This window comes from Triticum dicoccoides, chromosome 5B, assembly GCF_002162155.2.
Source record: "Triticum dicoccoides isolate Atlit2015 ecotype Zavitan chromosome 5B, WEW_v2.0, whole genome shotgun sequence".
NCBI lineage: Eukaryota > Viridiplantae > Streptophyta > Magnoliopsida > Poales > Poaceae > Triticum > Triticum dicoccoides.
Window position 1 is genome coordinate 377,812,887 of NC_041389.1, and position 13,673 is coordinate 377,826,559.

General features: G+C 53.0%; 2 protein-coding genes across 2 annotated transcripts; both read right to left on the bottom strand.

Moving 5' to 3' along the window:
* Positions 1 to 63: 63 nt before the first annotated feature.
* Positions 64 to 1,445, bottom strand: LOC119305554 (protein PHLOEM PROTEIN 2-LIKE A10-like). The gene has a single exon (XM_037582045.1). It carries the CDS (start codon positions 1,428 to 1,430, stop codon positions 522 to 524), a length of 909 nt encoding a protein of 302 aa, XP_037437942.1. The 5' UTR covers positions 1,431 to 1,445; the 3' UTR covers positions 64 to 521.
* A 9,473-nt stretch (positions 1,446 to 10,918) lies between these two features.
* Positions 10,919 to 13,051, bottom strand: LOC119309549 (zinc finger BED domain-containing protein RICESLEEPER 3-like). Its single transcript, XM_037585528.1, has 2 exons — positions 12,950 to 13,051; positions 10,919 to 12,366 (listed from the first exon to the last, which is right to left on the bottom strand). Exon 2 carries the CDS (start codon positions 12,362 to 12,364, stop codon positions 10,919 to 10,921), a length of 1,446 nt encoding a protein of 481 aa, XP_037441425.1. The 5' UTR covers positions 12,365 to 12,366; positions 12,950 to 13,051.
* Between the last annotated feature and the right edge of the window lie 622 nt (positions 13,052 to 13,673).

The following is a 13,673-nucleotide window of genomic DNA, read 5'->3' on the forward strand; positions in this document are numbered from 1 at the left end:
AAATATCATGGGAGGGGGGTATAGTACCGTGCTATTTATCAGGGGTATATCCAGGCACAAATCTCTGATCAATTCATATTTGCTTTTCCACAAATCATGGCAAAAAGGGAATAGAAAACATAAGTGGACAAGTTTCCTGCTATTGTTGCCTGAAATAGCTTATCCACACACACAGAGCTGATGCTGAAGAACATCACTAGTCAGCATCAATAAGATACTAACACCTACTTCCTTCAGAAAAGACGGCGAAGACACTAGGATACAACACCATAATACATATGAAACCTTACACTAAAGTTGCAAAATTATCCATTCGTGGCCTATATACTCCCTATCAGACTATCACAAACAACAAACCAACAACTACAAATCCAACAGATTTCTGCTTCCAAATACTAGTCAACAGCACAGAAAAAGGCTAGCAGTAGCAAACGATCAATTTGCAATCTACATACTTTACTTTCCAACTACAATCAGGATAACTGGAACAATGTCACCTTGAAGTCCACACCAGGCTATGCCTAGGCCGGCAACGGGAACCTCATTCCAACCGAAATGTGCATGCACATTGTGAGGCATAAGGTGAAGATGGCCATGGACTTGGCGCTCAGGTACTTGACGGCGACGAGACCCCTTTCGGTGATTTCGTCACGGGCAACGACAATGCTCTTTCGTGCACCAGCGGACACCCGCTGAGTCGAGAACTCGAGGAATGACCGGACCATCTCTGCGGTGACCCTGCCCGTGACATCCAGCACAAACCTCCGGTTGCTTGGCATGGCCAATGTGGTCGATACTCTCTCCATTACACAGCTAGGACCTGAATTGCAGACCTCTTGCACCACTGCTGCTTCAGCTCGAGAAATGGAGGCCTCCTTTGTGACCTGCCGTGAGGTCCTGACAAACGTCTCGACGGCGCCGTTGCAGACGGACACGAGCAGGTCCTTGAGCTTGGCGTCGTGCTTGGGGTCAGTGACGCCTGCGAGCACCTGGTCGGAGGTGCGCACGGCCGCGGTCCTGTCGAGGTAGGCGGCGACGGCGGTGCTGACGAACACCCGGACGAGCTCCGCGGCGGCCTCCTTGCCCCTGTCGCTGCACAGCGCGGCGAGCCAGTCCGGCTGGCCAGGGGCGCGGGGCTGGGCCTCGGGATCACGGTAGGAGAGCACGAGGTTCCTGGCGAAGCTCCCGAGGACGGCGGAGGCGAACCCGGCGCCGTCGGGGGAGAGGAGGCGGTCCAAGATCCAGTCGTGCAGCGGCGGGGAGGGAGGATCCGGGCCCCGGGCGGCCCGGTGGGAGGAGAAGGCGCGAAGGGCCCCCGAGGCAAGCGACTCGGAGAGGGCGGAGGCGGCGGAGGAGACGTGGTCGGAGGCGGCGAGCTTGGAGAGGACGAGTGCGGGGAAGGAGTGGAAGAACCGAAAAAAGTGAATCATGCTGCGATGCCGATCGAAGGGACACCGAGTGGTGTGGCAGTTTTGCAATCGGGCACAGGGGTGCCAAATACATATTTCGTTAATTAATTAGTACTCCCTCTGTAAACTAATATAGTGATTTAAACGCTCTTATATTAGTTTCCGGAGAGATACTAGCACTGAACTATTCTTAGCTTCAGCAATCTCTTTCCCTATCTAGCTAGCTCTATCGATCAGGCCCCTAAAGCCTAAAATTATTCAGCGTTGTCCTCTTGGTTTATGCTGCAAAGATACGAGGGCCCCTTAATTGTCATTTCTGCATGCTACTACAAGATAACGCATGCGAAGTAGTCCAGATTAGCGAGCAACCCACTATGTGTTTGTATACTTGGATGAACCCTGTGTCTTTTATTTTCTGTTCAGAACATTTGACCGAACCATTTGTATGCATGTGCTTCCACAATCCACATCTCTACGTTTTTGATAGCACTATATATATATGTGCCTATCTGATGTTCCAGCAAAGCTGCGATGCGGATTTCGCCTTGGTTACTTATGGTGTATAAATATTTATACATCAGTTGTTAATTTGCAAGCAATGTACTAGTAGTACTAGTATAGGTGCCCTTTTCTATTGTTGGATCAAGTATGTTTTCTTCTTCTGTATTGTTTAGCTGGGCCACTCACATGTATGTCCTTCAACATGGCACTGCAGCTAGCATGGGCAAGAAAATTTCGTCGACAGGGACGCTGATCGTGCGTGCCTCCAACTCCGGTGCCGCTTCTTTTCCAAACAATACAGTCAAGCACACTGCATTTGCCTTGCTGTTTGATCCGTCCTTCTTCTCCAACAAGATGAAACCGACATTATGTCCACTCATGTTTACACCAATTCAAGAACCATTGAGTTTGTAGGGCACACCCTGCATTTCGCTCTGATGAACCATTCTTTATTATGCACTGATGATGCCTGGTTGACTTGCTCTCCAGCATTGTTCGTTACACTCCTTTATTTGTAACAGCTTTATTTCGGACTCGGTGTTTATTCCAGACTCGTAAACTATAATGTCAGAGATCAGTTTGTACTATGGTCTGAAGTTCATCTTCCATTTGTTGATTCACTATATGTAATTTTTTAGTGTTCGTATAGTTCTTTGAGTTCTCTTGGTCATTTGCACTTGGATGCCTTTTACTAATAGTATCCTTAGAACATGTATCTTATTGATTGATTTGTGAACTAACTCTCAAAAACATTTATGTAGGTACCTCATTATCATTGATGACATATGGGATACAAAGGTGTGGCAAATAATCAACTGCGCCTTCTTCAACAAAAGTGTCGGAAGTCAACTGATTACAACAACTCGTATTGTCAATGTGTCAGAAGCATGTTGTTGTTCCACTGATGATATTTACAGAATGAGAGCTCTTTCTAATGATGTATCGAGAATACTCTTCTATAAAAGAGTGTTTTCTCATGAAAAAGGGTGTCCGCAAGAATTCGTGCAAGTGTCGGAAGATATCTTAAAGAAATGTGGTTGGATACCATTAGCCATTATTACTATAGCAAGTCTTCTAGCTAGTAGTGGTCAAATGAAAAAGTTTTTGCATCAGCTACTTCAAGCCGATACATTTAAAGACGAGAAGGTAAAAGCTGCAGGTGATGAAATCAAGCATTCAAGTAAAGAGATTGTCCAAGTGCACAACGAATATATTCTTGAGGGCGGTAATTTCATCAAAGCTACAATGAAGACGCCAACCACCGGGGGACGGAAGCAAATGAAAGATCAATGCAAGCAAACCAAAAGAAAACAAAGGCCAAAATAAGCACAAAGAAAAGAAATAAAAAATTACTTTTGTAGAGTTACTAGCTAAATATCAAAAATAGAGTAAAAGCAAAAAGTGATTATCGGCCAAGTAGTGCAAACATCACGATCACCCCCTAGGCGCAAATCTGAGGACCGGTATTGGCAAAGTGAGAATTTTAATGCAGCATATTCATATCCTTATTTTGGGGCGCCAATATCAATGTCATGGATACACCCATATGCTAATTTTTCTCCTTATCCATCATGGTACATGTATAATTCATGAGCGCATCCTCCATCTTATTTTAGACCATCTCCTCAAAATTATGCAGCTACGAGAAAACCAGCATTTGATGAACAATCACATGTCAAAGTCCGTTTCAATTGAAAAGAATTGTTTCAAAGCTCTAAAAAGGAGATGGTCAAGCAAGTTAATCACGTTAAGAAAGATGATCACAAGAGTGCTAATTCAAATTTGGTCTTAAAAGATAAAGAGCCAAATTAAAGAGTTAACATTGGTTACAAAAGGCAAAGAAGTGAAGCAATTGATTGTTGAACATCAAGATGCCAAAACAGAAGAAAATAAGTTGAGAGTGCACAGTGTCGGAAAGGAATTGTCATTGCTTGAAAAAGAATCACAGCCGAGGTGCCCACTCGGCTTATCAAATTGATGACATTAGTGGATGACGTGGCTTCACCAAAACGCAGGAAAACCATGTAGTGGGGGCTCCTATTTAGATATAGAAGATGTCTATTCAAAGAGAAGATTCATATGATAAAACACATTATACATCAATACTAACAAATATGCAATAGTACGCTTAAAAAAAAGCAATGCACAGAGAAACAAGCAGTCGAAAATACGCAGTAAAAAAACATTTATGACATTCAATAGTTACTTAGTAAACCATGCAATAGACGACGACATGTGGTACAACATGCAATATTAACATAATGAGACATACAGCAGACATATACCAGAAACACCGGACATGATATAAACCAGAGAGCAGCGTGAGCAGGCACGGTGGTGAATCATAGTTTCAGAAGAAGTCTGACCTCGCTCGACGAACAAGTCAAACTGGCGCACAAACCACCAAATAGTATTCTAGTCAAAGTAAACTAATATAGGGCTGGAGGAAATGGAGTGAATGCAGTGCGCTTGAAGAGGATACGAGTAAGCATCCAAACAAAACAGCCAAGAATAATCAGATGAAATGTATACAAGGAATAGTGCTCTAACTTTTGCGCCAAAATAAATCTCAGATGGCGTACAAAGGCCTGACCACTTCCATTTGTAACTAGAACTACTAATATATGAACTTAGCATGCTCCAAAGATTCCAAGTTATCGGATGAACTTATCACACTGCCGCAAAATTGTCTGAAGTCTAGACAAAAGTCATGTGAGAGGATTCCATTGCCGTTCTTGAATACTGCAGTGGAAAGGCAACACTGAGCCATTGCTAGTAGCACATGTTACATACGTAAATTAGGAAGAAGAGAAGGAAATCAGCTTACATGGAACATTCGGAAGGTCGGAGTATTCACTCAAAAAGAGCACCGTTTGGCATTTCGTTCAAAGAACCTATGATAACATAAAGGTTGAGGTTAGTGCAGGTCTGTAATCGGATAACAATCGGAAAAGCAAGTGTATGTCGTACCATAAGATGTGAGCCAATCCTGAGTACAGACAGTCTCCTCAACCCAGTGTTTACTAGACTGACAAATTGTTCGTCTTGCAGTCCTTATTGCTACACTGCATTCAGTACTGGCTGGTATTGCCAATATATCACGTGCCATCCGAGCAATTGTGGGGTAGGTCAGGCTATGTTCCTTCCACCATTGTAGAACGGTTTGCTCGCCTGTGCAGGGACGTGGCTCTTGCAAGTACTGATCAAGTTCTGCCATCGGACGCTTGCTAAATGGATAGGTAATATGATGATAATATTGCATCAGCGTATCATCCCCCTTCACAAGAATGTTCCGGCCAGTTTTAGGTCCAGATGTGCAGCTAGTGTCTCCCACCTGATCAGAATATTCATAGAAGAGGTTGATCAACATGTCATGCACTTCCTGAAAATATTCTTTTATATCCTTGTCCAATTCGCGCCTCAAACAATAATTGTACAACTTAGGACGAAGACAAGACTTGATGCATTCCAGACGGTGTGAAGGATCCATGATTACAGGTAGACAGATATTTAAGCAATAGAGATTCCAGTATTCGGTTGTTATGACCGGACAGGTCTATACCAGGAAGAGGCCCACCGGGCATTAGTATTAGAGGCTTGTCCCGCAAGTTATCTTAGGCTAAAGTTATAAATACTAGTTGTAAGACACCGTTTGAGATCAAGCAATAAAGATATTATAATCTTCTGTTGCCCGGCTCCTCAAGGAGCCGGAACCCTAGCCGCCTCTCCCAACCCTAGCCGCGACGGCGCCCGACCGCCGGCGCGCCCGCTCCAGCCTCCGTCCCCCTCCTCCCTGTCCATACAACCTACGCCGGAGGCCTGGTAGGAACCCTAGTCCTACCAATTTGGTATCCAGAGACACCAGGCCGATCATGTCGCTTCCTCCATCACCGCCGCCGCTGCCATCTACCTCTGCCCCACCACTGCTGCCGCCGGCCACCTCCGCGCCGATGACGGCGATCACGTCCGGGACCGTCACCACTACCGCGCCGGCGCCGGTCACCACCACGGCGGATCCGCCCCCGCTCCTCACGCCTGAGGAGATGTCGGGCACCCTGCGGGAGCTCGTCCACGCCGTCCGAGGCATCAGCCTCTACCTCGCCGGACACCAGTCCCCGCCACCGAACGCCGCCACCACCGCCTATGGGCCGCCGCCGCTACAGTGGCCCGCCCCGGCCTTCCAGGCGCCCTACGGAGGGGCGCCCCCGCCGCCGCTCCTGCTGCCGCACTACCCGGCCGCGGGAACGCCTTGGCCAGCGTGGCCGACCACCACCGCAGCGCTAGGAGGCCCGCCTCAGCAGTCCCTCCCGGCGCCACCGCCGGCCCCCACGACGCAGGCGCCGCCGCCATCGCCAGCACCACCACCTGCGTCCCGGCCTACTGGTCGGCCCCTGCACCAGGTGCAGTTTTCGTCCTCGCCTTCGCCGATTCCCGCGTGGGCGACCGGCTCGTCTCCGGACCCGGTGTATACTACGGCGCCGGAACACCCGATGCCCTCTCTCCGATTTGATCGTCCCTCCAGCTCGGCGAACTACGCCCCAGAGATACCCGACCCAGCACATGCGCTGTCGTTTACTGCAGCCCCCGGGCACGGTGGTCCGACACCCCCTCGCTTCGGCAAACTGGATTTCGCCACTTACGACGGCACGGAGGACCCCCTCAACCAGTGCGAACAGTTTTTTCGAGGGCAGCAGACGCTCGCTTCGGATCGCACCTAGCTCGCGTCCTATCATCTCCGAGGCGCGGCGCAGACTTGGTACTACGCCCTCGAGCAGGACGAGGGCGGCATGCCACCATGGGAGCGCTTCCGGGAGCTTTATCTCCTCCGGTTCGGGCCTCCTATCCGCGGGAGCCGATTGGCGGCCCTCGGTCGTTTGCCTTTCACATCCACGGTGCAGGACTACGCCGACCGCTTCCAGGCCCTGGCATGCCATGCGCCGGGCGTCTCCGCGACTCAGCGCGCCAAGTTATTTGTGGGCGGATTACCAGACCATATCCGCGTGGACGTCGAGCTCCGGGATCCCCCCGACCTCCAGACGGCCATGTACAACGCCCGGGCCTTCGAGCAGCGGGCTCAGGCGCTACAGCAACCGGCCGGCCGGGGCGGCCGCCTTCCCAGTCGACCCGCACCATCACCTGGCCGGCCCCCTCCAGCCTCGGCGACCACCTCTTCGGCCACCATCCGGACCTTCCGTCGGTTGTCCCCGGCCGAGCAGCAGGAGCGTCGCCGTCAGGGCCTCTGCTTCAACTGCGATGAGCCCTACTCGCCGACCCATGTCTGCCCCCGCCTATTTTACTTGGAGACGGTCGACTACAACGAGGCGGACGACTCGACCGACGAGCCACCACCCGCGGCGCCCGCGGACGCGCCCGCGGATTCTACGGCAACGGCGTGCGTCGTCTCCCTCCACGCTCTTGCCGGCATCCGTGGCGAGCGGACCATGCTGTTACCGGTGACGGTGCATGGCGAGCGGCTGGTGGCTCTGCTGGATACTGGCTCAACCCATAATTTCCTACCCGCGGCGACCATGCATCGGCTAGCACTGCCGACCACGAGCGGGGAGCGCCTGCGGATCACGGTGGCAAACGGTGATCGCCTCCAGTGTCATGGGCTCGCCCGCGACGTTCCCATCTCCATCTGTGGCGAGCACTTCTCCATTACCTGTGCAGGGATCGACCTCGGCTGCTTCGACTTCATCCTCGGGGTGGACTTCCTCCGGACCCTCGGGCCCATCCTGTGGGACTTCGACGTGCTCACGATGACGTTCTGGCAGCTAGGCCGCCGCATCCGGTGGGACGGCCTTGGGGGCGCCGCGCCGGCCGTGCCACACCTCCAGCTGGCCGCCGCGTCCCAGGAGGCCGAGCACCCCTTGCTGGATCCCCTTCTGCAGCAGCACAGCGATCTCTTCGACGAGCCTCGGGGTCTTTCGCCCGCCCGGGTGTACGACCACCATATTCACCTTGTACCGGGTTCCACCCCCGTGGCGGTTCGGCCCAACCGCTACCCGCAGCTGCAGAAGGATGAGTTGGAGCGACAGTGTGCCCTTATGCTCGCGGCAGGCATCATCCGGATCTCCACGTCGCCCTTCTCCGCACCGGTGCTTCTCGTCCACAAGCCGGACGGCACGTGGCGTTTCTGCATCGACTACCGCGCCCTGAACGCGCTCACGCTCAAGGACAAGTTCCCTATACTGGTGGTCGATGAGCTCTTGGATGAGCTCCATGGGGCGCGCTTCTTCACCAAGCTCGATCTCCGCTCGGGCTATCATCAGGTGCGCATGCATCCAGACGACATCGCCAAGACGCCGTTTCGCACCCACCATGGCCACTTCGAGTTCTTGGTGATGCCCTTCGGCCTCGCCAACGCCCCGGCAACTTTCCAGGCCCTGATGAACGACGTCCTTCGACCCTACTTACGGCGTTTGTGCTTGTTTTCTTTGATGACATTCTTATCTATAGCGCCACCTGGGCCGAGCACCTCCAGCACGTCGCCATTGTCTTCAACGAGCTTCGAGCGCACCACCTCCACCTTAAGCGCTCGAAGTGCTCGTTCGGGACACCTACCGTCGCCTACCTCGACCATGTCATCTCGGCCGACCGGGTGGCTATGGACGCCGACAAGGTGGCGGCCGTCTCTGCATGGCCGACGCCTCACTCGCCGCGGGCTCTCCGCGGGTTCCTCGGCATCGCCGGCTACTACCAGAAATTTATCCGGGAGTTCGGGCTCATCGCGGCGCCCCTCACGCGGTTGCTTCGCCGCGACGCTTTCGCCTGGGACGACGAGGCGGCGACGGCGTTCGAGGCCCTCAAAGGGGCCCTCACGACAGGCCCCGTCCTCCAGATGCCCGACTTCGACCGCCCGTTTGTGGTGGACTGTGACGCCTCGGGCGCCGGGTTCGGCGCCGTGCTTCATCAAGGCGATGGGCCCCTCGCTTTCTTCAGCCGGCCCTTCGCTCCGCGCCATCTTAAGCTGGCAGCATACGAGCGGGAGCTCATTGGCCTCGTACAGGCCGTTCTTCATTGGCGGCCGTACTTGTGGGGACGATCCTTCCACATTCGCACGGACCACTACAGCCTGAAGTTCTTGCTGGACCAACGGCTATCGACCGTGCCGCAGCACCAGTGGATCAGCAAGCTCTTCGGCTTCGACTTCTCCGTCGAGTATCATCCGGGCCGTCTTAACATCGTGGCCGACGCGCTGTCCCGTCGCGATTCCGACCTCGCTCCCTCCACCGACGAGTCCACCGGGGCGGCCCTGTGCATCCGCTCCGGGCCGACGTTCGGTCTCTTCGCCGACATTCGCCGCGCCACTGCGACGGCCGACGATGCCGTCCTTCTTCAGCAGCAGCTCACGGCCGGCGACCTGGAGGAGCCTTGGCGCTTCTCTGACGGACTGCTTCTCCATGCGCGCCGGATCTTTGTTCCGGCGCATGATGATCTCCGTCACCAGGTGTTACAGCTCGCCCACTCGGCGGGTCATGAGGGTGTGCAGAAAACCCTCCATCGTCTTCGCGCCGACTTCTACATCCCTTGCGATCGCGCCCTGGTCCGCGACTGGGTTCGGTCTTGTCAGACTTGCCAGCGCAACAAGACGGAGACCCTGAGGCCGGCTGGTTTACTTCAGCCTTTGAAGGTGCCGTCTCAGGTTTGGACGGATATATCCATGGACTTCATTGAGGGCCTTCCCAAGGTGGGCAGCAAGTCGGTCATTCTCACAGTGGTCGACCGCTTCTCCAAGTACGCCCACTTCATCGCGCTCGGCCATCCATACACGGCGGCGTCAGTGGCCAGGGCCTTCTTCGACGGCATCGTCCGTCTCCACGGGTTCCCTGCTTCGATCGTCAGTGATCGGGACCCAGTGTTCACGGGCCATGTCTGGCGCGACCTTTTCAGGATGACGGGTGTCCAGCTTCGCCTGAGTACGGCGTTTCATCCTCAGACAGATGGTCAGTCTGAGGTGGTTAACAAGGTCATTGCCATGTATTTGTGTTGTGTGACAGGTGATCGGCCTCGCGCTTGGGTCGATTGGCTCTCTTGGGCGGAGTACTGCTACAACACCTCTTATCACTCCGCCCTGCGCGCGACGTCGTTTGAGGTGGTCTATGGTCGCCCACCCCCGCCTATACTTCCGGTGGACCCGGAGACGGCTCGGACGGAGGTTGCAAGTGACCTTATCCGCAGTCGTGACAAGATGCTTGCTGAGGTTCGTCAGCGTCTCCTTCAGGCACAGCAGCTGGCCAAGCACTACTACGACAATCATCATCGCGAGGCGGAGTTTGCGGTGGGTGATTGGGTGTGGCTGCGTCTTCTCCACCGCTCTACGCAGTCACTCGATCCGCGTGCGAAGCGCAAGCTCGGCCCTCGCTACGCCGGGCCCTTCCCTATCTTGGAGCGCATTGGGAAGGTGGCTTATCGTCTTCAGCTTCCGGCCCGCGCTCGCATCCACGACGTCTTCCATGTTGGGCTGCTCAAGCCTTTTCGTGGCGAGCCACCGGCGGCTCCTCCGGCGCTTCCTCCAATCGCCGATGGTCGCATTCTTCCCGAGCCAGCAAAGGTGTTGCAGGCGCAGCTCCGTCGTGGCGTCTGGTTCGTCCTCATTCAGTGGGCGGGCCTTCCGGAGGAGGAGGCTACTTGGGAGCAGCATGACGAATTCCGCCAACACTATCCAGACTTTCAGCTCGAGGACGAGCTGTTTGCGCAGGCGGGTAGAGATGTTATGACCGGACAGGTCTATACCAGGAAGAGGCCCACCGGGCATTAGTATTAGGGGCTTGTCCCGCAAGTTATCTTAGGCAAGTTATCTTAGGCAAGTTATCTTAGGCTAAAGTTATAAATACTAGTTGTAAGACACCGTTTGAGATCAAGCAATAAAGATATTATAATCTTCTGTTGCCCGGCTCCCCAAGGAGCCGGAACCCTAGCCGCCTCTCCCAACCCTAGCCGCGATGGCGCCCGACCGCCGGCGCGCCCGCTCCAGCCTCCGTCCCCCTCCTCCCTGTCCATACAACCTACGCCGGAGGCCTGGTAGGAACCCTAGTCCTACCATCAGTAAACTTCTGCTGCATCTTCTTTAGCTCTTTCGAAACTGTTTTGTCCCCGTAAAAACTATCTTCTGGATGCAGAGCTCGTTTTGCACCCCATAACCGGTCAAGGAGGTCGGCTGGGCCATGAAAGGTGTTCATCTCATCCATGTATATATGCACCCTCTGCAATATCTTACAGATACGTTGCGCGTTGCTCCACTCTTCAGCTGAAGGTGCATATCCACAGTTCAGAAACCGTACTGCTGAAGGGATGTGGCCCTTTGTGTGCTTGGAACACTTTGTTGACTTCTCCATCACTTTGTGAAGTTCATCGATCCCCACATGTATGACCTGATTAACTAGATGAATTGGAGACCGTGCCACAAACAAGCTACGGTTTGCAGACATTGATGAGGTATGTTTTGCAGACATACACGAGCTCCGGTTTGCCGAGCGAAGGTTCCATTCTTGGAGACTGGCTTTGAGATCTGAAGCAACTGAATCATCTAGAAACACATCGTCCAGTGTAATGCTGAAAACCTTGTAACGAAGACCCCAATCTCCAATAGCACTCAGTATATCCTGGCTCAGTTGCTTTGCATTGCAGGAAGGATCCACAGAGTGAAACCTGATGATATGTTTCTGCTTCTCCCATTCATCATCAATGTAATGAACACTCAAGCATAGGAACGCTGAGGTCAGATCATAATGCCACAGATAAGCACTCAAGCAAACCCGACTGCTCAAAGCTGCCAACTTCTCCTTCAGCTTGGTTTTTTCTTTGTCGAACAGTTCCCTAGAGTACCTATACATGTCAGCTTTGGCCGGCATCTTCACCATAGGATTCAAGCTAGAAACAAACTTACTGAATCCATCATAGATCTGTATCGGTGGCGGGTACCCGTGCACAGAAAATATCCTGACAAGTTCCTCATGGGGCTCAATCTGACCAACCTTCAGATTCCTCTGATTCATGTCAGTGGGAATGTCCTGGTCAGGCACTGCAAGTTCCTCATGCGACTGATTCTTCCGATCTTTGTCAGTGTGAGTGTCACATGAAGCAAGATTCTTCTGCTCATGTGTCCCAAGCTCCCCGTGAGACAAATTCTGATCAACCTTCGCTGTGTCTGAGGATTTGTTTTGGCCGGTCAACAAGAACGGGGGCTTGTGTTGCATTGCCCTCTTCTGGGCTCTGGGGCAGCACTTGGCCTGGTGCTTTCGCAGGTTGCCGGTTCCGCTGCTGAAGACCTGGTGGCAGTGCATGCACTCGGCCCTCGCGAGCTTCCCATCGATGTAGATGGGGGTGAAGTCATCCCACACCTTCGACCGGAGCCTCTTCGGCTTTCGACCCGAGAACACTGGGCCAGGGGCGCTGCCTGTGCTCTCCTCTTGGTCAACCATGGCATTGGAATTGTGAGGCTCGTCTTCCATGCCTGTGCATCAAAAAAGGCAGAACACATGAGTAATGGAACTTGTCCTAATTTACTTGGACAGTAATGTTGCAAAGAGAATGCGACTGAACAGACACAGCACATGTCTAGCGAAAGCATGGAACAAGGCATCAAACTAAATGCGGCGCAAGATTATTTTTCCACGAGCGGCGCAACACATCAACACGTCAGATTCATGAGGGAAGTAGACAGCTAACAGCAGAACCGCAGGGCGACAGACACTAATTACAATCTTACAGAGCACAGTAGCTACCAACACCATTCAAGGAGATGGAAATAAACATATTTGGAGAACGCATGCTACAAGAACATGATATCCGCTTTGCTTCAGCCCATATTTCTCCTCTTCCTTGCCGGCGCGGCCGGGACCAGGACCATCACACCCCTGATCCACACCAAGCGAAATCAAACGGATCATCGCAGATTGTCCGGTCGCATCGCATTCGACAGGAACGATCAAACGGAGAAACCAGAAGTACGATCCGACGAAGGGGGGGGAGTATGAAGTAGCGACGCATTATCTAGCGAGAAAAGGAAAACTAAGAAGAGCTCGAGAAGAGCGTACCGATGATCGCAATCCCAGGGCACGGGAGGGACTCCCGCCGATCGGATGCGACGCGACGGTGCCGCTCCGCCGCCGTTTGCTTCTCCCTGGACCTCCCAATCTTAAACGAGACGACGAGGGGGGAGAGGGGAATCGATTTTACTCCTACTTGTTTTGTTTTTGAATCGATCGATTTGGGTGTGCGGTGGCGGAAGAAACGAGAGGGAAACTGAGGGAGTGGCGAAACAACATTCGCGCGGCCGCTTTTCCTCCCCGGCGGGCGAGTGAACACATTCTGGGCTCAAATTCCTCGCGAGCCCATACCTCCAACCTTGAAGAAGAAAGAAGCCCATTAGTTCAGTTCGGGCCAGACCGGCTGGGCCTTATCGTAAGTACACAAATCACAAAAGGAATATTTTTTATTTTTTATATTACTACTCTCTATTTTCCCCAAGCGTGGGAACAAATGCACGAGTTTTTTTTTTTTTGCGGGGAAACAAATGCACGAGTTAGGTAGCGCGGTGGGCTGTGGAGGACTAGCACGTAGGGACTGCGATGCACTCTAGCCGGTCAAGATTACACTTACACACTACCACCTGGCGACACCGTCTGTCGCGCTTTCCTGGGGCAGCTCACGCTGGCAGCTGCCATGCCATTGCCTATGCCACATCCATCCACTCGTAGCAGTCGGCAAGCTACAGGCCGAGGCTACAGCGCACGCATCTTTCATCTCGTTGCAGCAACA